We start from the raw sequence: 23,472 nt of genomic DNA, 5'->3' as shown, positions 1-23,472 counted from the left end.
TTATTTTCCTGAGTACCTTTAATGATTCTGTGGTGGCTTTACTTCTAATAAGTTAATAAGGGAGACTTTGATTAATAGAGTAGGTGTCTTGGATAGCAAAACTCTCCTGTCAAGTGTAGGAAAGGTTTAGTGAGCTTTCGAGCTTGGGGATGCCTAGTTCGAAGGTTTTCAGCTTTGGAGCAGGAGAGAAAGGGCACAGCATCCAACCCCCAAGGGCAGCTCCCATCTGTCTAGGTTGCTGACTCTACTGAGCTACCGAGACTGGATGAGAAAGGAGGCCTTCGTGGCAGCAGAGATACGTTCTCAGCAAGGGTTTAGAGCTGCTGGGGGGTAGGTGTTTTAGGTGGTTCCACGAGAGGAAAAGACTCCACTGTGGGTCCCACGCGATAAAGGACGAATTATGCGAGGCCTAACTCTGGAGTCTGGGAGAAGCTTTGGTTACTTTGGTTGAGGTGGGACAGATAACAATGGCCAAGCCCACTGAGTTGACTGCTTTAGGCTGGAGAGGAGGCAGGCAAAGCACTGCTGTGGGCCAACTTTGAGCAGGCATTGCCAGCCCTTCTTCTGGTAAACAAATACCATTTCTTAACAGTAAAACTGTTTCCCCAGAAACTGTTCTGAATCTCCTTATTTAGTCTAATCACCAAGGGGAGCTAAAAAAATTAGGATAAGCCACAAATATGTCAATAATAATAATAAGATGGCTGATATTTATTGGATATCTGATTTGTGACTGCAAGGGAGGTGATCCTGTTTTCATTTTACAGAAAAGGAAAATAAGTCTCAGAGAGGCTGATTTATTTGCCCAAAGTCACACAGCTCCTAAGTGGCAGAGGAGGGATTCAAAGTCAGGTCATTCTGACTCCAGAGTGTATGTTCTTTAGGCCACACGAGGATGCTTCTAATGAAAGTGTGGGTGTATGTGTGTGGGTGTGCGTGTGTCCATCCCTATCCTGCAGGTCACTTGACAGGAAAGGTCAGAGTAGGACCAAAGGCCTCCAAAGTGCCGTGAGGAGGGTGGAAGCAGGTTCTTCCTTGGCGAGGAATTCGTACCAGCTAGTACAGCCCTATGTAGTATTGTGAGAGAACACAGAGAATGTGGAATCAGGACACCCAGAGTCACCAAAAGTCGGTGTGTGACTTTTGGCAAGTCATTCAACTCTCTAAGTCGGCCTTGATTGCTGTCCTGTTAAATGGGGATAACAATACCTACTTGATCAGTCTCCCTGACTTTTCCTATGATGCATCGTGTAGGATGCTGCTTTGGCAACTCTGTGGAACATTATACAAATTACAGTTTTTCCAGGTTTATTCATAAACATAATATTTTGTCATTTGCAAAGAAACACATTTGCATATCAATTATTTAAAACCTTACTACAAGATAACAAAGGTTTTGGACAGGAAATAACGTCCAGTGCTTTACTATTTATATTTAATTAATTACAACTAGGTCTTGTTAGAGCAGGCCTGTTTTTTTTGTTTGTTTGTTTGTTTTGTTTCTGTTTTGTTTTTTAAATAGAAAAGTCTTTCTTATTTACAAAAGGAATTTTGGTTTTTCTGTTTCTAAACTGTGTTAATATAAATCTTGAAATACGGGCAAAGAAAGAAGAAAGTGAAGAACACCCATAATATGCTTCACCCAGAGGTTATCAGTGTTAACATCCTGGTTTATTGAGCCGATCTGATATCTTAGGTCCTGATAACTGCATTGGTGATTTTTATAATCGGTATTATATATAAACTCTCTTTCTATAATATCCACCTGGAGGCTGAAAAAAAAAAAACTTGTAAAGAGATGCTAATCACTTTAGTTAAGATGATTTTTTTCTTTTTTGTTAAGATGATTTTTTGTGGACCACAGAAATTGTTGTTATAATCTTGCGCTGTTAATTCCCCTCCCCCACCCCCAAATAAAAAAGAGAGATAGCAAGAAACAGACCCAGTAACTAAGAGCTATTGTTGTGTACAGAGTAGCTTCCTTTGAGCATTGTCTCCTTTCATGCCACACTCTTTCTTTCTCTGTTTACCATTTTCTAACACTGCGTAAGTGTGTGTCTGCTCTTTGCTGATGGGTGTGATTAATCTAATATTAGTCCACTGTAGTTAAATAGCCCATTGTCGTAAATAGCCTGGAGCCAAGAAAGTGAGATTCTTTGAGGTTCCGTGAAGGCAGGGACCCTCTCTTGAATGCTGCTGCATCCCAGGACTCAGCATCGTGCCCAGCACATAGTAGGCGCCAGTAAATATTTTGTCATTTGTATGAATGAAAGGTTCCACCACTGCCATTAACAGCTATGTGACTTTGGGCCAATCAGTTAAATTCTCTGGATGTCTCTAATACCCTTCCAGTTTAGATATTTTATAATTCTAGGCTTCCTCTCCTGAGATTTTGATTCTGACACTGTGTGGTCATATACCTGATGACAAACTTTCACCATTGCTATCTCCTTAAAGATGTGAAAACCTAGCAACTGCCTTCTCTCCATCCTTTTATCAATAGGAGATAATTTTCCAAGTAATTAACTGATTTTCTTAGTTATCTGCCTCTCCTATTAGACATCTTTGTTTGTTGAACAAATTGGTTAATGATCTAATTAAAAGAGACAGGGAGCCTGGGGTGGGGCCCTAACAGAAACTAGACTTCTCACGTCGTTGGTTAGCTCATTGGAACCAAGAGCAGTTCCAAATTGTGGGCTCCCTTAAGTATCCTTAGCAGTAAAACCTTCCCACCATGTATACAAGAGTTATGGTTTCTCCATGAGAAACTATTTACCAAATGCATTAAGTTTAAAGACACTGCTTCTTCTTATACTTGGGATGCTACACAGAGCATCTGTGAACTTTATTAGCTTTTAGGATGCAGGGGGAGGTAGTGCTGTGAAGATCTGCCTTGGTTTCATCAGAAGCTCCTGATGACTGCTTTTGCAGTGGGTGGATGTGTATTACTGTTTCACTGGCAACAAAACCCAAGCATGTTGGCCAGATTTCCAATCTGTAGGACTCGAGGACTAGAACCCTTTTCTATGTTCTGTTTCCACTGACTCTCAAGAAATGTTTCTGGCCAAACGAAATCAGGGCAACAGAATAAATAGTTGGTGTCCCATCAGTTTCCCCAGGCAGAGTCTGCTCTAAAAGGACTTCTGTCACTTGGGAATTTCTGAGCGCTGTGGTAAGATCCCAAGGGTGCTCTGGTAATCTGCTGGTGACATGTTGCAGTGGACCCACAGGTTAGGCATAAACCATTCACTTTCATTCTTGTACTTAGTTTTCTAGATTTATTTTTCTACATCCTTACCCAGTACACATTTGTCAAAGGTTTCACTGAGGAAATGTAAATGTCCTAAGAGATTTTGTGAGAAATCTTGCTTGTGCCTGTTTTTAAAGCATATAGACTTTAATCCAGCACCCCCTTCTTTTGCCAGAATTTCACTTCTGTGTCTATACATGAGCAGGACATAACATGAATTGCCTCATTTCCTTTCATGACTTTGCCATTTCTTTTCTTCCTCGTAACTGAATTGTTGCGTAGGTGTATTTTTTTAACTCTTAAATATAGACTTCTTTATGTTATGCAAAAGAGAATATGTTTCATTTGCCTGCTTGTGTATTTTAAAAGCAACTTTATTGAGATATAATTGACATACAGTAAACAAAAATTTCCAGTTTTGACATGTTTACACCCATGAAACCATCACCACAATCAAGATAATAAATACATCCATCACCCCCAGAAGCTTCCTTGTGCCCCTTGGCAACCCTTTCCTCCCACCCTTTCCACTCTCCCTTCCAGCCTCCTCAGGCAAACCCTGATCTGCTTTCTGTCACTGTACATTAGTTTGCATTTCCTGGAATTTTATGTGAATGGATTCATACAGTACATACTCTTTCTTGCCTGGCTCCTTTCATGCAACAGAATTACTTTAATTCATCCATGTTGTAACATGTAGCAATAGCTCATTCCTTTTAATTGCTGAGTAGTGTTCCATTGTATGAAAATACCACAGTTTGTTTATCCATTCATCTGTTGATACAAATTTGGATCGTTTCCAATTTTTTTTTTTTTTTTTTAAATCCTGGCACTGTTTTTTTTTGTTTTGTTTTGTTTTGTTTTGTTTTAAATTTATTTATTTTTGGCTGTGTTGGGTCTTCATTTCTGTGCGAGGGCTTTCTGTAGTTGCGGCAAGCGGGGGCCACTCTTCATCGCGGTGCGCGGGCCTCTCACTATCGTGGCCTCTCTTGTTGCGGAGCACAGGCTCCAGACGCGCAGGCTCAGCAATTGTGGCTCACGGGCCCAGCCGCTCCGCGGCATGTGGGATCTTCCCAGACCAGGGCTCGAACCCGTGTCCCCTGCATTGGCAGGCAGATTCTCAACGACTGCGCCACCAGGGAAGCCCCTCGTTTCCAATTTTTGACTATTAAAACAAAGCTGTTACTACTTGTGGCTACCAAGGGGGAGGGGGCTGAGGGAGGGATGGATTGGGAGTTTGGGATTAGCAGATGCAAACTGTTGTATACAGAATGGATAAAGAACAAGGTCCTACTGTTTAGCACAGGGAACTATATTCAATATCCTGTACTAAACTATAATGGAAAAGAATATGAAAAAGAATATATATAATATATACATAAGTGAATCACTTTGCTGTACAGCAGAAACTAGTACAACATTGTAAATCAACTATACTTCAATAAAATAAATTTTAAAAAATAAAGCTATTACAGGCATTCATGTACAGGCCTTTGTGTGGACGTATGCTTTCTTTTCTCTTGGGTAAATACCTAAGAGTAGAATATCTGGATCATATAGGTCTAATGATCAATGTCATTGAGCATTACTTCATGTGCTTATTTGCTATCTGTATATCTTCTTTGGTGAAATATCTGTTCACATCTTTTGCCTACTTTTTGATTGGATTGTTTTCATATTAGTGAGTTTCGAGATTTTTTGGGGGTATATTTTAGATAGAAGTCCTTTATCTGATATATACTTTAAAATATCTTCTTTCACTCTGTGGCTTGTCTTCTCATTCTCTCAACAGTGTGTTTCAAAGAGCAGAAGTTATTATTTTTGATGCAATTCAGTTTATCAATTTGTACTTTTATGGGTCATGTTTTGGTGTTATATTTAAGAAATCTTTGTCTAACCTAAGATCACAAGGGATTTATCCTATGTTTCCTTTAGAATTTTAAGTTTTACATTTAGTTCTACGTTCCACCTTGATTTAATTTTTGTCTAGTGTGCAGGGTTTGGGTTGGAGGTTTTTTGTTTGTTTTTGCTTATGGATATCTAATTGTTTCAGTGCCATTTGTTGAAAAGGCTATCTTTTTACCAGTGAGTTGCCCTTGTACCTTCTTTGAAAATCATGTGTTGTCCATATATGTGCCTTTGCACCTATTCCAAATTGTCTTGATTACTGGAGCTTTATGATAAGTCGCAAAATCAGGTAGTATTCATTCTCCAACTTTATTCTTCTTGCCTACTAGTACTTTTTACTTAGGAGAATTTTGTTCTTAGGTCTGGAGTATTAGGGCAAGAGTACCAATTATAACAAACAATAACTTTCACTTTGTTTACTTATAACTATTCAGAGAGTCAGCAAGAGCATGGGCAATGGAATCAGATCTGGTTCTGAATCCCGGTTCTACCACTAATTAGCTGTGTGACTCTGGTCAAGTTACTTATCATCTCAAAGTTTCAGGCTCCTCCACTGTAAAATAGGGATGATAATATTTACCTCACAGTATTGTTTTAAGGAACAATAAAATAAAAATAAAAACCTCTGTTATAATTTTTGCTTAATATACATTAATTTAGTTAAAAATTAATGCAATAAAATATATAGTATTTAGTTACCTAAGGCATATATAATCAAAATGTCTTTGGCATTCTCATTTCTCTTATTTTATCTTTTTTTTTTTTTGGCCACACAGCTTGCAGGATCTTAGTTCCCCGACCAGGGATCGAACCTGGGACCCGGCAGTGAGAGCACCGAGTTCTAACCACTGGGCCAATTCCCGCCAGGAAATTCCTATATTTTATTTAAAGTCTTTTAATAAGACTTTAAAAATCTCATTTTAAAATCTTTTGAGTGATTATTGTTTAGTTTCTATAATTAGGTATAGTTTTGAGGTTTGAATTTGAACATTTTTGATATAGCAAAATGTACTAGTGTTTCCCATACATCTGTGTTACATTCAGATGGATGGGTTGAAATACCAACAGAGTGATAGTTGAATGAGGTTGTTCAATGGTGCGGGTGTATAGGGACAGAGATTAACCATCACTTTTGAGGCATAGAAAATTCCAGCCAAGGAAAATCCAGCTCCATGGGGTCACTCATGCATGGAAGATGAATGACGATTGTAAATCTGAATTTTTCTCTTATGGTGACTTGGGGTAGACATTGACCCATCTCTGCTGTGTCTAGGTGAAGGCATAACAAGTTTTCATTGAAAGCTGAATTAAGCAGTATTTTTAAAAACCCTCCACACATCATAAGAAGAAGACTAATAACTGAATTTGGAAATGGATAAAGGATATGTACAGGCAGTTTGCAGTTGAAGAAGCCAGAACTTTTAGTAAACATATGAAAAGAATCTTAACCTCACTTGTATTTAGTGAAATATAAATCAAAGCCACAATGAAATACCATGCTAGGTATATCATATTGGCAAAGAGTATAATAAGGTTGATAACAACAAATATTGGCAAGGATATCAGGGAAAGGAACTAGTTAATATTTGACTGGTGGGAGTATAAATTGGTGAACCATTTTTTGAAAGCTATTTGGCAATACCTAATAAAGTTGAACATGAATATTCCCTAAGATCCGGCCCCTTCATTTCTTGGTATCTGCTCTAGGGAAATTCTCATACATATTCCCAGAGAGACATGTACAGAATGTACATTGCAACATCGTTTGTGGTAGTGAAGAACTGAAAACTGCCTAACCTAACATGTCTCTGTTTCTGTGTCTCTGTCTCTGTCTCTCTCCCTCTCTCTCTCTCTCTCTCTCTCTCTCTCTCACACACACACACACACACACACACACACACACAAGTTATTTTCAAGACCATTTGCAAGTCACAATACTCATGACATTTTACCCCTAAAGCTATTTTTTAAAAACAGAGTTCTGAAGCAGATGTAAAAAATATTAACATGTTTGACATGTTTGATTTTGCTGGTGGGAACATATAGATCTGGTATTTTCTGTACCCTTCTGTATTTGTGAGATGTTAAAAAGAAACATGATTTTTGTTTCCCTCCTTTGCTTTCTTTTCTTCTTCACAAATTTCTATTAATTCCCCACCTTCAGACTAAACATCTTTCCCGTTCTGCATATTGTTTGATTTGAATCTTTAATGTGTCTTTGGCTCTTTTCCTCATATGATTTGAAGAATCTCCAAGGTACATATTTTGTGTCCAGAGTTCTTTAGATATCTGCTTGTTCCTAGTGATCTCCGTTCAATATCACATAAGCTGGTTGGGCCTAAGTTGTTAGTAATTTCTTCGCTTCTTTGATATTAGTGGGAGTTTGAGTTGACGATTGGAACTTTAACTTTTGTATTTCATGACAGGAAAGGTTTGCAGAGCTTGTTTTTTAATATTGCTCCATCTGCCCGTCTTGGTATATAAGATATTTCTATGTAGGGAGGGATGTTTGTTTTAGTGTATGACAGATACTTACAATGAAGATTAGATCATGCACTTCTAGCTGAGAATTTCTGAAGCATGTAATAAACAGTTCTTAATCTTCAAAAGAGAGGCTTGGGGTGCCCCCTCAGTCGGCCTGCCTACACAGTATTTTCAGCTGCCAGAACGGACTCTCTGCCCATGTCAAGCTCACTTTACATGGACATACTTCTAGTTCCCTATTTTCTTTCATCTGCTTCTTTGGTAAACAGACGACAGAAACTTCCTCTGCCTGATCTTTCTATGACATACTGCAAATTTAGCTCAGACGCCAGCTGGCTCTGTGTCTTTGGCTATTCATAGAAAGGGAGGGTTTACCTTCCTTCCTTCTGAAGAAACCTGATTTTTTTCCATGGGTCCGAATCTGTTTGCCAAGGGCTATTTGGAATGGGAGCTCCTGGGGAATGGAAAAAGACCTCTCTTTTTGTGGTACTTGAACAGTCTTTTTAAAAACTACATTGATGAGTTATTACTAATCTGTGCTTGCTTTTGAATTGTTTTTTCCTCTTATATTCCTGGGTGTTGTAAAGACCTACACAACCATTCATGAGCTGTTGGTCATCACAGAGAATCCACTTGGGTAACAGAAGTGAATGCAAATGGTGCAGAACATGTAGCTCGGCCACTCTCCCCAAAGGCTACTCTGGTCCTAGCCTGGTCCTGGATTCTAATTTTGATCCAGAAACTACCCCTAAGGCAGCCTATAAGATGCAGGCTGGGCTCTGTGACTGACCTGGAAGTCTGACCCAGGGCTTCCAAAGTTCCCATTTAAGCTGGAGCCAATGGGGCCTTTCGAGAGTCCTGGGCAAAATTTGTTTACTTCCCAGTTCAGGAGAGATTTTTTTCTTGTCGGTTTAGACTCCCTGCCCAGGCTTGGTCAGAATTGGACAGGTTTGGGGGCAATATTTACTACAACATTTGTCTCAGTTTATTTTCACAAATCTTTTAACATCACGAATATCACTAATTACCATGTCCCTGCTTTTGTTTCTGTTTTGATGTCCTAAATTTGGAAACTGGTAACTGGACTGTGTCTTTAGGGTGAGGACTGGATATTTTAAATTTTCTATTCCTAACATCCACCACAATGTCCGGGAGATAATACCTTCTCAATAAATGTCTGTGCCTAGAAAATACGGCTGAGTAAATGGTTGTAAAACATATCCCAAAGTCACTGTACTTATTTTATCCTTCTCCAATTTTTTTTTGTTAACTCTTGTTTTCATCTCTCTTAGACCAAAGTCTTACATGGTTTCTAGCGTCATTTGTACTGCTTCCTGTAACTCTTCCTTCATACCTCTTCCCCCAAATTTTGTTCAGTTAAAAAAAAAAATAAGGTCTTGTTTTCTCCTTTGGGCTTTGTCCTTCATGTTTAAATGATTTTAAACATTACTCGTATCTCTGTCTGCTGCTTCTATATTATCTCAAGCTCTTGCTGGTTGTTATGCCTGCTGACTCTGGCTTATGGGGAATTAATTGTTCCTACGTGGGTCTGTGGTTTAGGCTGGTGAGCTCATCTTCAGCGGAGGTTTAATATGTGGGAATCCTGGATTGCTTGGATTGAGGGCACATCTCTCCAGATAGATTTTGTTTCTTCTTCTTGGCACCCTAGGGGTATCCTTGGCTTAGAACCAATTTTTATGCCGATTTTTTCGCTTGAAAGTTTCTAGACTGCAAAGGTATTGTGAATTCAAAACCCCAAACCACACGAGGGCAGACTCTGGGGACGTGGATGCTCAGGGGAGACACTTTTGTTCTTCCACCGAGAATCTAGGCCAAGGCATCGCTTTGCCATCTGCCCATGGAGCGTCTGGCTTTTTCTCGAGCCCACCATTGCACTTCAAGGATCTTTCTTCAAGACCACTTCATGGGTCTTCCAGTTCCAGTTCTCTACCTCACGTCCCATCCCTGAGCAAGTGTTCAGTCCCAGGCTCCTGGGGTATGACTTCTCCCTGCAGGGTAATAAGCTCATGTGCTTCCAGCTTTGGTTCTCACGTTACTGTTCATTTCTGGCCCCAGACTATTACTTTAACTTACTGTAAGCTCATTTAAATGAATGTTTACTATATGTTTGTCACATTTTCCCCAGAATCTCTTAGGGATTATAATGGAAAGTTTTTTAGACTATCAAGGCAACTTCTAAAATGATGTTCTTGTTTCCATTTTTATAAAGAAAAATGTTTTAGGTTGGTAACCAAGACACCTAATTCTTTGGCATCAGTTTGCTGTGTCGGGCAAGTCATATAATCTAGGGGTCAGATTCCCTATCTTTTAAATAGTGGTAACAAGACTTAACAACACAGTTCTGAAAGGTGTGTCTCCTCTGATAGGGATGTTATGAGATTTAAGTAATAGAATAGATGAAAAGACATTTTGAAAAAAAATTAAAAGCCCTGCATAAGTACCAGATAGGTTTTTTTTTTTTTTAAACATCTTTATTGAAGTATAATTGCCTTACAATGGTGTGTTAGCTTCTGCTTTATAACAAAGTTAATCAGTTATACATATACAATATGTTCCCATATCTCTTCCCTCTTGCGTCTCCCTCCCTCCCACCCTCCCTATCCCACCCCTCTAGGTGGTCACAAAGCACCGAGCTGATCTCCCTGTGCTATGCAGCTGCTTCCCACTAGCTATCTGTTTTACATTTGGTAGTGTATATGTGTCCATGCCACTCTCTCACTTCTTCCCAGCTTACCCTTCCCCCTCCCCATGTCCTCAAGTCCATTCTCTACGTCTGCACCAGATAGGTTTTGTTTCTTCTTTTAGATGCCATAGGGGTATCATTGGCCTAGGACCTATTTTTACTAGTATTATTACTAGTATTCTCTTTTCCCCAGAGCCTTCCCCCTCCTTCTTCTACCATTGCATCTCCTACTCCATTTGTCTAGCTTATGGCAAGTAGAGTGGCCCTGTACTTAGGCAGAGGATGAACTGCAGTTGGTGAGACCTGGCTGGTTTCACCTCATTGGGTATGGTGATAAATGTGGCTCTGTTATTCACACCTCAATTCATGATCCTGTACATCACTCGGGTTCCTTGCTAGAGAGCAGGTGTTGGTCAGTAGTAGTAATGCATTGTTATTTTGGGTAAGGTCTTAATAGCACATGAAATTATTTATGTGATTCTGCTGCTTCAGTGAACCAAACAACTACTGCCTGAATACAGATCTTCTCTGCAGTTACCTGTCTATGGCTTGTCACTGAAGGAGAGTGTCAATTGGCATAGATGTTCAGGAAGCTACAGGAAGCCTTTAAATGCATATTAACAGGAACACTGGGATTTACAGTCAAGGAGTTTTTACAATATGATCTCATGTAACACACCCATTTTATAATATAAAAACTTCAGTTTGAACAAGCCGTGTCATAAAAGGGGCCGCAGAATGAGCAAAGCCAGTTATATAATGATGGACCAACCAGATTTGGATATTGGTGTTTTCTTGGCTTTTATTTGAGGCCAAGTTCTCAAACAGAGCATTCACTTTGCTTCAGGTCAAATTAAAGTTATAATTTGCGTTGGGTTAGTCCTTGTTTAAATCACTTAGGTGAGGTTTAATTTGTTGAACAAAACTCTGGAACCAGTTCAATTCACGAAAGAACATATAATTATATAACTTTTATCCTAAGACCCAAGAGGTACTTTTCAGTTGATATAATGAGGATTCAAAGGGAATATGAAACTAAAAAGGAAAGTGCTTGTAGAAATATCAATAGAAGAAATAGAAATAGAAGACATTTGTGAAAGTCTGGTCTCAGTTATTTGTATAGTTCATTGCACAGATTAATGCACTTGATTCTCAAATAAGCAAACATGTTTTTAAATATTGAAACTTTATTTTCACAGAAAGGATGATATAGCAATAAGAGAGTTAACCATGGTTGTATATCTTACTGAATTTTCCAAGGCATACCATTATTTAATGGGAAATAGTTAACATGACTGCCCTATTTCCTCTTATCTGTAGTGATTGCCTGCAGCATACATAGACAACATAAATTCCCAGCTAACTCAAACCCCCTCTTTTGATCCACTGAAAAGTTAGTTAATCCATTCATAAAACCTATTTACCAGACCTCCTAACAAATAGACTGGTCTGAAGATCAGTTCTTGTCATGTTCCCTGTCTGCCATCTGTTTTAGATATTAGTGAGTCATGAAATGCCTAAAAGCTATGGTCTGAAAGAGACTGAGAACAGAGGGCCTGAACTGTCCGCAAACAGAATAACAGAATCCTTAGGCTACAAGGACTGTTAGGTATATTGTCTAATCAAGTGATGATAGGAATGATGATTAAAATCAGTAGTGAATCCACAAATCTCGAAACTAAAATGCATGCTAGTTTCAGGAGAAACCGCTAAGATAGCATATAGGCTTTGGTTACTGTTGTTATGGGACAGTTGATGGAAGTTTGTGGAAGAGACCACACACATAGACTAGTTCAGTTTGGTCAGTTTATGCTGAGCACCTACTGTGCTGCTACTATGGGGAGAGAGGGGAGTAAGACCTATTCTTTACTCTATGAGAGTTCTCGGTTTTGGAGGGAAGATGTAACCAAACCAAACTTGGGTCTGCTCGCCTATGTGCAGTAAAGACAATCTACTGATACTGGGCTGTAGTGAAGGAAGGTGCGGCGTTTATCGCAAGGCCAAGCAAGGGGTACTTGCCTTAGCAAGGGGTGGCTATTGCTCGAAATGCCTGCACTCCTCAATGGCTTTCGGGGAAAGGTTTTTAAAGTCAGGGTGAGGGAGACGGTTTGGGGATGTGTGACCAGCTTGTGGACATTCTTCTGATTGGTTGATGGTGAGGTAATCGGGAGTCAACATCATCAACCTTCTGGTTCCAACTTATCTGGGGTCTACGTGCTTGTGGTCAGCATGCAGTTAACTTCTTCCTCTTGGTGGAGGTTTCGGTATCTGCAAAACAACTCAAGGATGTGGCTCAGGATATTCTCTGTAGCCGTTGAGGAGGAACTAAAGGTCCTAGACTTTGTTTAATGGCTAAACTATTATTATTTTCTCTTACTTTTCTTTGTTTCTTTCTTTCTCACTTCTTTGATTAAATTTATTCTTTGGAACTCGGGGAAGGCCTAGGAGGCTAAAGTTTTTCTACAAACAAGAGGCAGGTAGAGGACAGGGACGCGGGTCCTGTCCCGGGAAGGCCCCATAGGGTCCTGCTGGGTTACAGTATCACACAACTATCTATGCTGTGACGATAAAGGCTACTATGGAGCACTTGCTGGGCATGGGCCCAGCCTCATGCCTGCCTAGGACTTATTTACTTACATTATCTTGAATGTTCTTATCAGTTCTCTAGGGAGATATTATCATCTCCAGTTTACAGATGGGAAAGCAGTATTTTTTCCCCTGCCTGTTAGCATGCTGCCTCTCAGCACGATATGTTAAATGCCTTGCCAAAGACTGAGACTGGAATCTGACAGGTGAAGGTCTAATCTTGACTCTGCTATATACCTGTGGGGTCTTGAGGACATTTCTTAATTTATTTGAGCCATAGTTTCTCATCTACGAAACAGAGTAATATCTACCTCACCTCTCAGCTTCAAGGTCAACATCCTCTGAAAGGCCTTACTCAACCACTCTAAGTAATCTTTTTCCCATCTCCCCAGTCACTTGATCTCATTATCCTGTTTTTATTTTGTTATGGCCTTTACCACCATCTGAAAGGATCTCATGTGTCATTGACTTACATAACTACTGTTGGCCTCCCCACGTGATTATGAGTTTCATGAAGCCAGGGACTGGGCCTGTCATGGTCACCCTCCCTGTCCCCAGAATCTGGCTTCTGGCACATAGTAGGCATTCAATAAGTACTACATGAATGGGCAGTGGTCTAGGCAACAGTTAATGGAAAATGTCCTTGTGAACAATTCCACTAGGTTCTCTTAGAAAGAAAATAAATCATTGAAAGCTTTGAACTGTGCTGTTAAGGTAGGTAGAAAGATTTGAATTTTTTTTTTAACCATACTGAAGGTTTAAAAGTAAATTGAATTTCATCATCCAGTGCATGATGGTCCATCCTTGACCTGAACTGGGCTTCAATAAAAGGAGCAGGGAGGCAAATACGACACACAGACACAGAAATCGGGATCTTTCGTACACGTGACTGTGGGAGATGCTGAGAGAAATGTGTATCCAGAACTGACCTGAGTAGGTGTTTGGCCTTCACTCTCTGTCACAAGCATTAATCTCAGAGTGAGTGACAAGTCGTACTATAACTACAAAAGATACTTCCGGCTGCCACTGACTTGTTTATCTTTGCCATTGTTTCAGGATTCTGAGAAGCGAACCCCGCTTCACGTGGCTGCGTTTCTGGGAGATGCAGAGATCATTGAACTCCTGATTCTGTCAGGTAAATATCAGCTGTACTTAAAAGTCAACTGCAGATAAAAATTTAAATGACCAATTTACTGGATTGACTACTACAATGAACCCAAACAAAATTTCTTTACTGTGCTCGTGGAAGTTTGTTTGATCATGGAGTTTATCAGTAGACAAGGGACAATGCAAGACCTTCTTCTTATTGAAAAATGACTTCTCTAGTGAAACTTTTATATTGCTTTGAAAGTCTGATTCCTGACTGTCTAACCAGGCCCAGTATTGTAAATGAATTCAGTACATTTGGATATCTTTTAATTTTTTTTCATTGTAAAAAAACAAAGAACAAACAAGAAAACTGTTTTCTTAAGGTCTACATGAACACACGTAAATGTTTATATGTATCTACATATATTTAAATTGCATTACAAAACAATACTATGTTTTGCTTATGGATACATGACTGTAACAATATAATCAAAGAATAAAAATATGGAAGGAAAAGAAACATATCCATTTCTGGATAGTGGTTACCTCTGAGGAGGCCAACTGAGTGAGAGATGTCTTCAGGGGAGGGTATGAAAGAGACTGTAACTCTGTAAAATATTTTATTTTTTAAAAATTGGGGTAAATATGGCCAACACATGTTAAATCAGATTTGTGTGTGTACTGGTCTTTGTGATATTATTCTCTTTATTTTTCGATGTATTTTAAATATTTCATCAGATTTTTTAAATGTCAGTGTTTTCATTTTTGGAAACCTGTATGCTTGGTACATCTCACCAAACAGGTTTCCAAAACCAGTATGTGCTTTCTCCCTTGAGTATTTGCTAGACAAATCCCCAGAATGAATCTGAGCACGTGCACGTGTCTCCGTGTGGATTGTATGCAGGCCAGCTGGCTTTCTTCCTCCTTCTTTTGGTTTGGGGAGATTCAAATCTGGAGGCAATGCCTCTGCCCACAGACTATGCAAAAGGCCTATAATAAGGTTTTATCTTTGTTTGCAGTAGTAAAGGGAAACTGTAGAATTCCAAAGTCAGCTATGCAAAGGTAGGAACTGACATGGTGTTCGAGCAGATGGGGAGAACATTATGAAAAAGAAGCAAGCATTGTGCTGTGATACACAAAGAAGACTCACATTGCCCTTATTTTTTGTTGTGTTTGTGTCCTTGAGGTGGGTTTTCCCAGGAAACAAGTATTTGTGCCTTACAATGCTTGTGCCCCGTGTTCCTGACAATCTCGTGGAACTTAAGTTCGGCTCCATGTAGTATTTCTGGTGCTCTTGAGAACAGGCCTTCATTCTGATAATTCTAAAGATGTTTCAGGGCTGTGTTCCAAACAAAACATGTACTGTTTGATGCCGGCACAGTCTGTGGCTAACAGACAGCGCACACCTGGCTGGTCGCCCCAACAGTAGAAATTTGGCCCATGGAAAATTATAGGCAGAATTGGTGGGGGTGAAAAATAAAGAGTTTTGTGGTATGACACCTAATGTTCCCGACCCGCTGTACTCACCATCTAAATGTTGTATTAAGAGACAGCTCTGGGTCTCAGAGGAATGTTTGGTTCATGAATGTACAAATTCAAAACCTTGTTTTAGATCCCCAGCTTTGGTTTTTTGGTTTTTGGTTTGTTTTTCCACATTCGAAGGGGAAGGTTTTTTAATTCTTCAGCATGAAGGACCCATCTATTTTTTTTTCGGGCATCTGGGGTCTGGTGATCAAGAAACTTGGTTTCACCTCCCCTTCACGTGGGCATGGAGTACACCAGCCTCTTTTAGATGGGGCTTATTCAGTAGAGCCAGGAGAAACTGTTCTGTATATCTTGATCTGTACACCTGTTCTCTTAGCCCAGTCACCTAGGAAGAATCACTGGCTATTAATGTCTCTAGTATAATTTTGGGTGGCACATGCTATGGAATTTTTCCTTCTTCCCTCATCAAATTAGGAAGACTAAGGGCATGGGAGAGCATTGGGAAAGTTCTTTAGAAATTTTATTCAGCTGTGGAGACTTAGGCGAATTCTTGGAATTCTCATGGTTTTAATTTCCCCGAAAGGTCCTTTATTCAATTTGTATATATTCCTAAAGAAATATCATTGCAAGAGCAATGATTTCATCTCTGAGCTTACATCTGGCAGCTGACCCTTTAGGGAATCCAACCAAACTGTTTTCCAATTTAATAATGAATGAGGTGCTAACAATTCCCACGTTGGACAAATCACTTGGCTTTGCCAGAATTGCCCATTACAGCTGTGTTCTCCATTGTTGTATTAACTTACAGAGCATAGTGTAACCCAAGCCCGTTAAATTCCTACTGACATTATCTCCTGTTAGCCAGGCAGATGGAACCCTGAATGCCTCTGAGCAGACAGCGAGGAATTCAGGCCTTGCAGATTTCCTCTTCTAACTGCCGGTCCACATTCTGGCTTTATTTTCCCCACCTGCTTCTAGCTTCTGTTTTGGAACTGGCTGAGTCAGGATTAAGGCAAATACAAGGGTCAAGAGCTTGCTAAATCGTTTGCCTGGAGATGGATGAATGAGATCAGTGTGAACCAATCAGTGGCCAAGAGTTAAGAGCCTAGGCTTGAGATACAGGAAACAGAGCACACAGAGAAACAGCCACAGTAATGAGACCCTGTAGAGAAACTCTGGAGACACACAAGGGTTAGAGAGTTCTGGGCTGAAGGAAGAAAACCAGAAGTACCCACCCTCTAACATGGGAGTGTTTGTGAGTTGTAACTACTAATTAAAAATAGTAAATTTATTAGAACATAGGCCACCAAACAAGTGGTATTCCTGTAAAATTATTTCCTGTGATTGTTCAAAATGTGATTACTACTCCCAATGCATATTGCCTCCAGAGCTGGTAGCAGGTCATTCTTTTGATTATCTCATGCATGACAAATATTCATCCTTTGAGGTTGGATTTGATTTTTTTTTTTGGTCTAGAGAAAGAGGGGTGATTAAATGAGTCAATGCTGATTTTGGCCTCCAATGTAGTGCGATTATAAAGTAATGGGCCATTTGCTGATGGGTATATAAACTGGCTCCAAAGGCAGCTCCAAGGGAAGTTTTTAAAATGCTTTGGACAACTGCTACATACATGGAATTATAATACACTCTTCCAAGGGCATTGCTTTGAAGGACAGTGCTCGTGGGCTGTAATAAGATTTGGTCTGTTTGTTAAAAAAAAAAAAAAAAAAAAATCAAAAGCAAGCTGATCTCACTGTATTATAATCATACTTCATATGATCTTTCTTTCATATTTCTTTTTCTTTTAAATTAATTTATTTATTTATCTATGTTTTTGGCTGTGTTGGGTCTTTGTTGCTGCACGTGGGCTTTCTCTAGTTGTGAGCGCGGCTACTCTTTGTGGTGCGCGGGCTTCTCATTGTGGTGGCTTCTCTTTGTTGCAGAGCACGGGCTCTAGGTCCGTGGTCTTCGGTAGCTGTGGCATGTGAGCTCAGTAGTTGAGGCGCACAGGCTTAGTTGCTCCGCGGCATGTGGGATCTTCCCGGACCGGGGCTCGAACCCGTGTCCCCTGCATTGGCAGGTGGATTCTTAACCACTGCGCCACCAGGGAAGTCCCCATATTTATTTCTATAATTAAAAGCCAAACATTGGCTAAGCCCGCCTTAAGAATCAGTTGTTCTCTCTGGCCTGTAAGAGTTTTAGTCATTTGGTTTACCTTTTTTCTTTATTCTTCTTCCTAGAAGACAGGGCTAAGAGAACAGAAATATTGCCTCTGGAAAAGATGCTCAGAGTTGTTTTTACTCCTAATATCTATGATAATAAAATCAAGTGTTAATAGGGATAAGATTTAAAAAAAAAGGTACTTAATTTGTAATTAGAGTTTAACTTTTAGTTGGGTCTTTGTTTCTGCAGAATCAGTATAGCCTAGTGCTTTAAAAAAAAAAAAAATGATAAGCTTTAAAATGTCCTTGGGGAAAAAGCATTTGCCTTTAAATCATGAGACATGCAGACTCTGTGTCCTTCAGTGCACAATGGTGCCTGACAGGCAGGTAAATAACATGAAGCTTCCTTTAGAAAAATCAGTTATAAATATTCAACTCAAAACCATCTGATGTCTCCCTCTGACATGTAAACAAGACTCTCAGACAGACGGAGGAAGAGGATGAGGAAGCCGGTCTCACGGAATGACACTGATGAAATACTGCGTCCCGATTCAGATAACTCTGCTTTTGTCGTAATAATTTTGTTGTTCTGGGAGAGGAGGTTTACTCGGCAGCTGCCTCTTCAACCTTTTGGAGGAGGATTAGTAGAGGAATGGAGGACTTAAATAGTGACTGAAAGAATCTACTTCCTAGATTTCTAATTATCTTTCATTTCCTCAAGTAACCCCAAAGCTGCATGAACACAGTGCTGATGTTTGTTACACACGGGGCGTGTGTTGCTCTGCTGCGCAGCAAGCTCAGGGTCAAGGTGGTGGGATGAATCGGGAGACTGGGATTGACATATATACACTAATATGTATAAAATAGATAACTAATAAGAACCTGCTGTATAAAAAATAAATAAAATAAAATTTAAAAAAATAATAACAAGACAATATAAATGTATGCATATAAATTATAAGAAAAACAGAGAAAAGTAGGAGAAATAGGCAAAGAATATAAATAAATGGTTCTCAGAGAATGAATTATAAATGACCAGTAAACAAACATATTAGAAGATGCCCAACCTCACTGTTAAACAGGAAACCAAAAATGTGAGACCATTTTTCTCCAATCAGATTTGCACTATTTTATTTTATTTCTTTATTTTTGGCTGCATTGGGTCTTCATTGCTGGGTGCGGGCTTCCTCTAGTTGCGGTGAGTGGGGGCTACTCTTCGTTGCGGTGCGTGGGCTTCGCGGTGCGTGGGCTTCTCATTGCGGTGGCTTCTCTTGTTGCAGAGCATGGGCTCTAGGTGCGCGGGCTTCAGTAGTTGTGGCACGTGGGCTCAGTAGTTGCAGCACTCAGGCTCTAGAGCGTAGGCTCAGTAGTTGTGATACACGGGCTTAGTTGCTCTGCGGCATGTGGGATCCTCCTGGACCAGGGCTCGAACCCGTGTCCCCTGCACTGGCAGGCAGATTCTTAACCACTGTGTCACCAGGGAAGTCCTGCAGTATTTTAAATAACTGATAATATCAAGTGTTGATGAGAATGTGGGGAAATTAAGCAATCATACACTGTGAGTGTGTACATTGATACACTTTGGAGGGTTCAGACTATGAAAACCAAAAGTGTGCTTGACTGTTGACACAGAAAGTCCGATTCTAATTATCTATCCTAGACAAATACTTGCACATTTGCGTAAGGAGTCATTTTCTGGATGTTCATAGCAGCATTGTTTGACTAGTGAAATACTGGAAACAATTGAAATACCCATCAATAGAGAGAATGTCTAAAAAAAATGTGTATTTATATGTTGGAATACATGTGGCAAATAAAGAGAATGGACTCATTCTCTAAGTTTCAACATAAACAGATATGAAAAATATATTATTGAATGAAACAAGGAAATTCAGTGTTATTACAATATGACACATTAATGTAAAATCATACTTATGAAATAGTGCTCTAAATTTTTAAAAATTGTGTACTATTTTAAAAAACAAGAAGACTATTGTATTGGCCACTCAGCTTAATTCTCTGATTTTCTATGGGTACACATATTTGTATATGAAGACATAAAAGAAACCAGAAGCTCACCAACCAAACTCAGAGTAGTAGTTTTCTTCAGGGAGTGAAGAGAGTCCAGCATTGGGGATGATTCTCAAGGGGATTTTACCTAAATCTTTAACAATCTATCTTTTAAAAGAAGAATGCATTCATGTATTACTCATATGATCAAAACATGAAGTAAAATAAGTCTGCTGCTATTCATGGTGATAGGCACATTTTCATAGCTCTGGTTCAAGCCAGTTCAGTTGAGGAGACATTGCTGGATCTCTCTTTTAACCAGAAAGCATCCTTCATGTGGCAACTGTTAACTAAGGTCTCAGCTGGACTCAGAACTGTGCCAGTGGTAGATACCCCCAGTCTCTATCCCTTAGTTCCCTGACTCTACTTCGATAACAGTTAGCAAGCAAGTATACAGTGTTTACCATGTGCCAGGAACTGATCTCAGGGCTTTTGTGGTACATCCTTCTAGAATGTTTAATGTTTTTACAAAAATGGGTTCATTCATTCATAATGTTTTAGTACTTGCTTTTTGTGCACAACCATAGTTTGTGAACATCTCTCCACATTATTAAGCATTCTTACAAAGCATCGCAGCTACATCATGTGGCTGTATTGTAATTTATTTATTTATTTATTTATTTATTTATTTATTTATTTATTTATTTAAATTTATTTTTGTATATATATTTTTTTTATTTTTTGGCTGTGTTGGGTCTTCGTCTCTGTGCAAGGGCTTTCTCCAGTTGCGGCAAGCGGGGGCCACTCTTCATCGCGGTGCGCGGGCCTCTCACTACTGCAGCCTCTCTTGTTGCGGAGCACAGGCTCCAGACGCGCAGGCTCAGCAGTTGTGGCTCACGGGCCTAGTCGCTCCGCGGCATGTGGGATCCTCCCAGACCAGGGCTCGAACCCGTGTCCCCTGCATTGGCAGGCAGACTCCCAACCACTGCGCCACCAGGGAAGCCCCTGTAATTTATTTAACCAACTCTTTGTCTAATGCCAAAGTTGTTTCCAGTATTTTACTTTTATGACTAACCTTTCTTAAATCATTCTTAAAGATTAGTCTTAACATTTACCCAGTTATTTCCTTAAGATAAAGCATTCTAATGCACATATACAAAGACAAAAATAGGTTGTGTATATGAGAGAGAGAGGGAGGAGGGAGGAGAGAGGAGGAGGGGACAGAGGGAGGGAGGAGAAAGAGAGGAGGATGGAAGGTAAGATTTTGGGGTTTTTTTGTTTAACATCTTTACTGGAGTATAACTGCTTTACAGTGTTGTGTTAGTTTCTGCTGTATAACAAAGTGAATCAGCTATATGCATACGTATATCCCCATATCCCCTCCCTCTTGCGTCTCCCTCCCACCCTCCCTATCCCACCCCTCCAGGTGGTCGCAAAGCACCGAGCTGATCTCCCTGTGCCATGCAGCTGGGAAGGTAAGATTTGAACTTGCAGTGGCAAAAGCAGGTAGACACAGGTCAGGCATGCACTACACACATGTCCTCTGCCCTCGTCAGTATGCTGGTGGTTTGGCTGGTGAGGGAGCTACTGGGATGAGATGCTTACATTCAAAATGTGGTGATAAAATGGCATGTGGAAAGACAGCAAAAGATTCGCTAAGATTCTAGAGCCCTCCCACCTTTGGGTAGGCACAAACTTTTTTTTCTTTTAATTTCTTTTTTATACAGCAGGTTCTTATTAGATATCTATTTTATACATATTAGTGTATACATGTCAACCCCAGTCTCCCAATTCATCCCACCACCACCACCCCCCGCCCCCGTTTTCCCCCCTTGGTGTCCATACATTTGTTCTCTACATCTGTGTCTCTATTTCTGCCCTGCAAACCAGTTAATCTGTACCATTTTTCTAGATTCCACATATATGCGTTAATATATGATATTTGTTTTTCTCTTTCTGAGTTACTTCACTCTGTATGACAGTCTCTAGGTCCATCTACGTCTCTACAAATGACCCAATTTTGTGCCTTTTTATGGCTGAATAATATTCATTATTGTATAGATGTACCACATCTTTATCCATTCATCTCTGGATGGGCATTTAGGTTGCTTCCATGACCTGGCTTCTGTAAATAGTGCTGAAATGAACATTGGGGTGCATGTGTCTTTTTGAATTATGGTTTTCTCTGGGTATATGCCCAGTAGTGGGATTACTGGGTCGTATGGTAATTCTATTTTTAGTTTTTTAAGGAACCTCCATACTGTTCTCCATAGTGGCTGTATCAATTTACATTCCCACCAACAGTGCAAGAGGGTTCCCTTTTCTCCACACCCTCTCCAGCATATGTTGTTTGTAGATTTTCTGATGATGCCCATTCTAACCGGTGTGAGGTGATACCTCATTGTAGTTTTGATTTGCATTTCTCTAATAATTAGTGATGTTTAGCAGCTTTTCATGTGCCTCTTGGCCATCTGTATATCTTCTTTGGAGAGATGTCTATTTAGGTCTTCTGCCCATTTTTGGATTGGGTTGTTTGTTTTTTTAATATTGAGCTGCCTGAGCTGTTCATATATTTTGGAGATTAATCCTTTTTCCATTGATTCGTTTGCAAATATTTTCTCCCATTCTGAGGGTTCTCTTTTCGTCTTGTTTATAGTTTCCTTTGCTGTGTAAAAGCTTTTAAGTTTCATTATGTCCCATTTGTTTATTTTTGTTTTTATTTCCATTACTCTAGGAGGTGGATCAAAAAAGATCTTGCTGTGATTTATGTCAAAGAGTGTTCTTCCTATGTTTTCCTCTAAAAGTTTTATAGTGTCCGGTCTTAGATTTCGGTCCTTAATCCATTTTGAGTTTATTTTTGTGTATGGTGTTAGGGAGTGTTCTAATTTCATTCTTTTACATGTAGCTGTCCAGTTTTCCCAGCACCACTTACTGACGAGACTGTCTTTTCTCCACTGTATATCCTTGCCTCCTTTGTCATAGATTAGTTGACCATAGATATGTGGGTTTATCTCTGGGCTTTCTATCCTGTTCCATTGATCTATATTTCTGTTTTTGTGCCAGTGCCATATTGTCTTGATTACTGTAGCTTTGTAGTATAGTCTAAATCAGGGAGTCTGATTCCTCCAGATCTGTTTTGTTCCCTCAAGATTGCTTTGGCTAGGGCTTCCCTGGTGGCGCAGTGGTTGAGAATCTGCCTGCCAATGCAGGGGACACGGGTTCGAGCCCTGGTCCGGGAAGATCCCACATGCCGCGGAACAACTGGGCCCATGAGCCACAATTACTGAGCCTGCGCATCTGGAGCTTGCGCTCCGCAACAAGAGAGGCCGCGATAGTGAGAGGCCCACGCACCGCGATGAAGAGTGGCCCCCGCTTTGCCACAACTAGAGAAAGCCCTCGCACAGAAACGAAGACCCAACGCAGCCATAAATAAATACATAAATAAATTAAAAAAAAAAAGATTGCTTTGGCTATTTGGGGTCTTTTGTGTCTCCATACAAATTTTAAGATTTTTTGTTCTAGTTCTGTAAAAAATGCCATTGGTAATTTGATAAGGATTGCATTGAATCTGTAGATTGCTTTGGGTAGTATAGTCATTTTTACAGTATTGAGTGTTCCAATCCAAGAACATGGTATATCTCTCCATCTGTTTGTGTCATCTTTGATTTCTTTCACCAGTGTCTTATAGTTTTCTGAGTACAGGTCTTTTACCTCCTTAGGTAGGTTTATTCCTAGGTATTTTATTCTTTTTGTTGGAATGGTGTATGGGATTGTTTCCTTAATTTCTCTTTCTG

The 23,472-nt window shown here is 39.9% G+C and overlaps 1 protein-coding gene across 5 annotated transcripts in view; it reads left to right on the top strand.

The window, feature by feature from the left end:
• ANKRD44 (ankyrin repeat domain 44) overlaps nt 1-23,472 on the top strand; it is a 329,006-nt gene that overhangs the window by 148,463 nt on the left and 157,071 nt on the right. For all 5 annotated transcript variants that reach the window (XM_059928405.1, XM_059928407.1, XM_059928406.1 and 2 more), the window contains exon 4: nt 13,989-14,067. In XM_059928405.1, the coding sequence (XP_059784388.1) occupies nt 13,989-14,067 (79 nt within the window). The remainder of the gene's footprint in view (nt 1-13,988; nt 14,068-23,472) is intronic.

This window comes from Balaenoptera ricei, chromosome 7, assembly GCF_028023285.1.
Source record: "Balaenoptera ricei isolate mBalRic1 chromosome 7, mBalRic1.hap2, whole genome shotgun sequence".
In the NCBI taxonomy this organism is placed as follows: domain Eukaryota; kingdom Metazoa; phylum Chordata; class Mammalia; order Artiodactyla; family Balaenopteridae; genus Balaenoptera; species Balaenoptera ricei.
The sequence above is the reverse complement of the archived record's forward strand: the minus strand, read 5'-3'. Positions and strand labels throughout refer to the sequence as shown.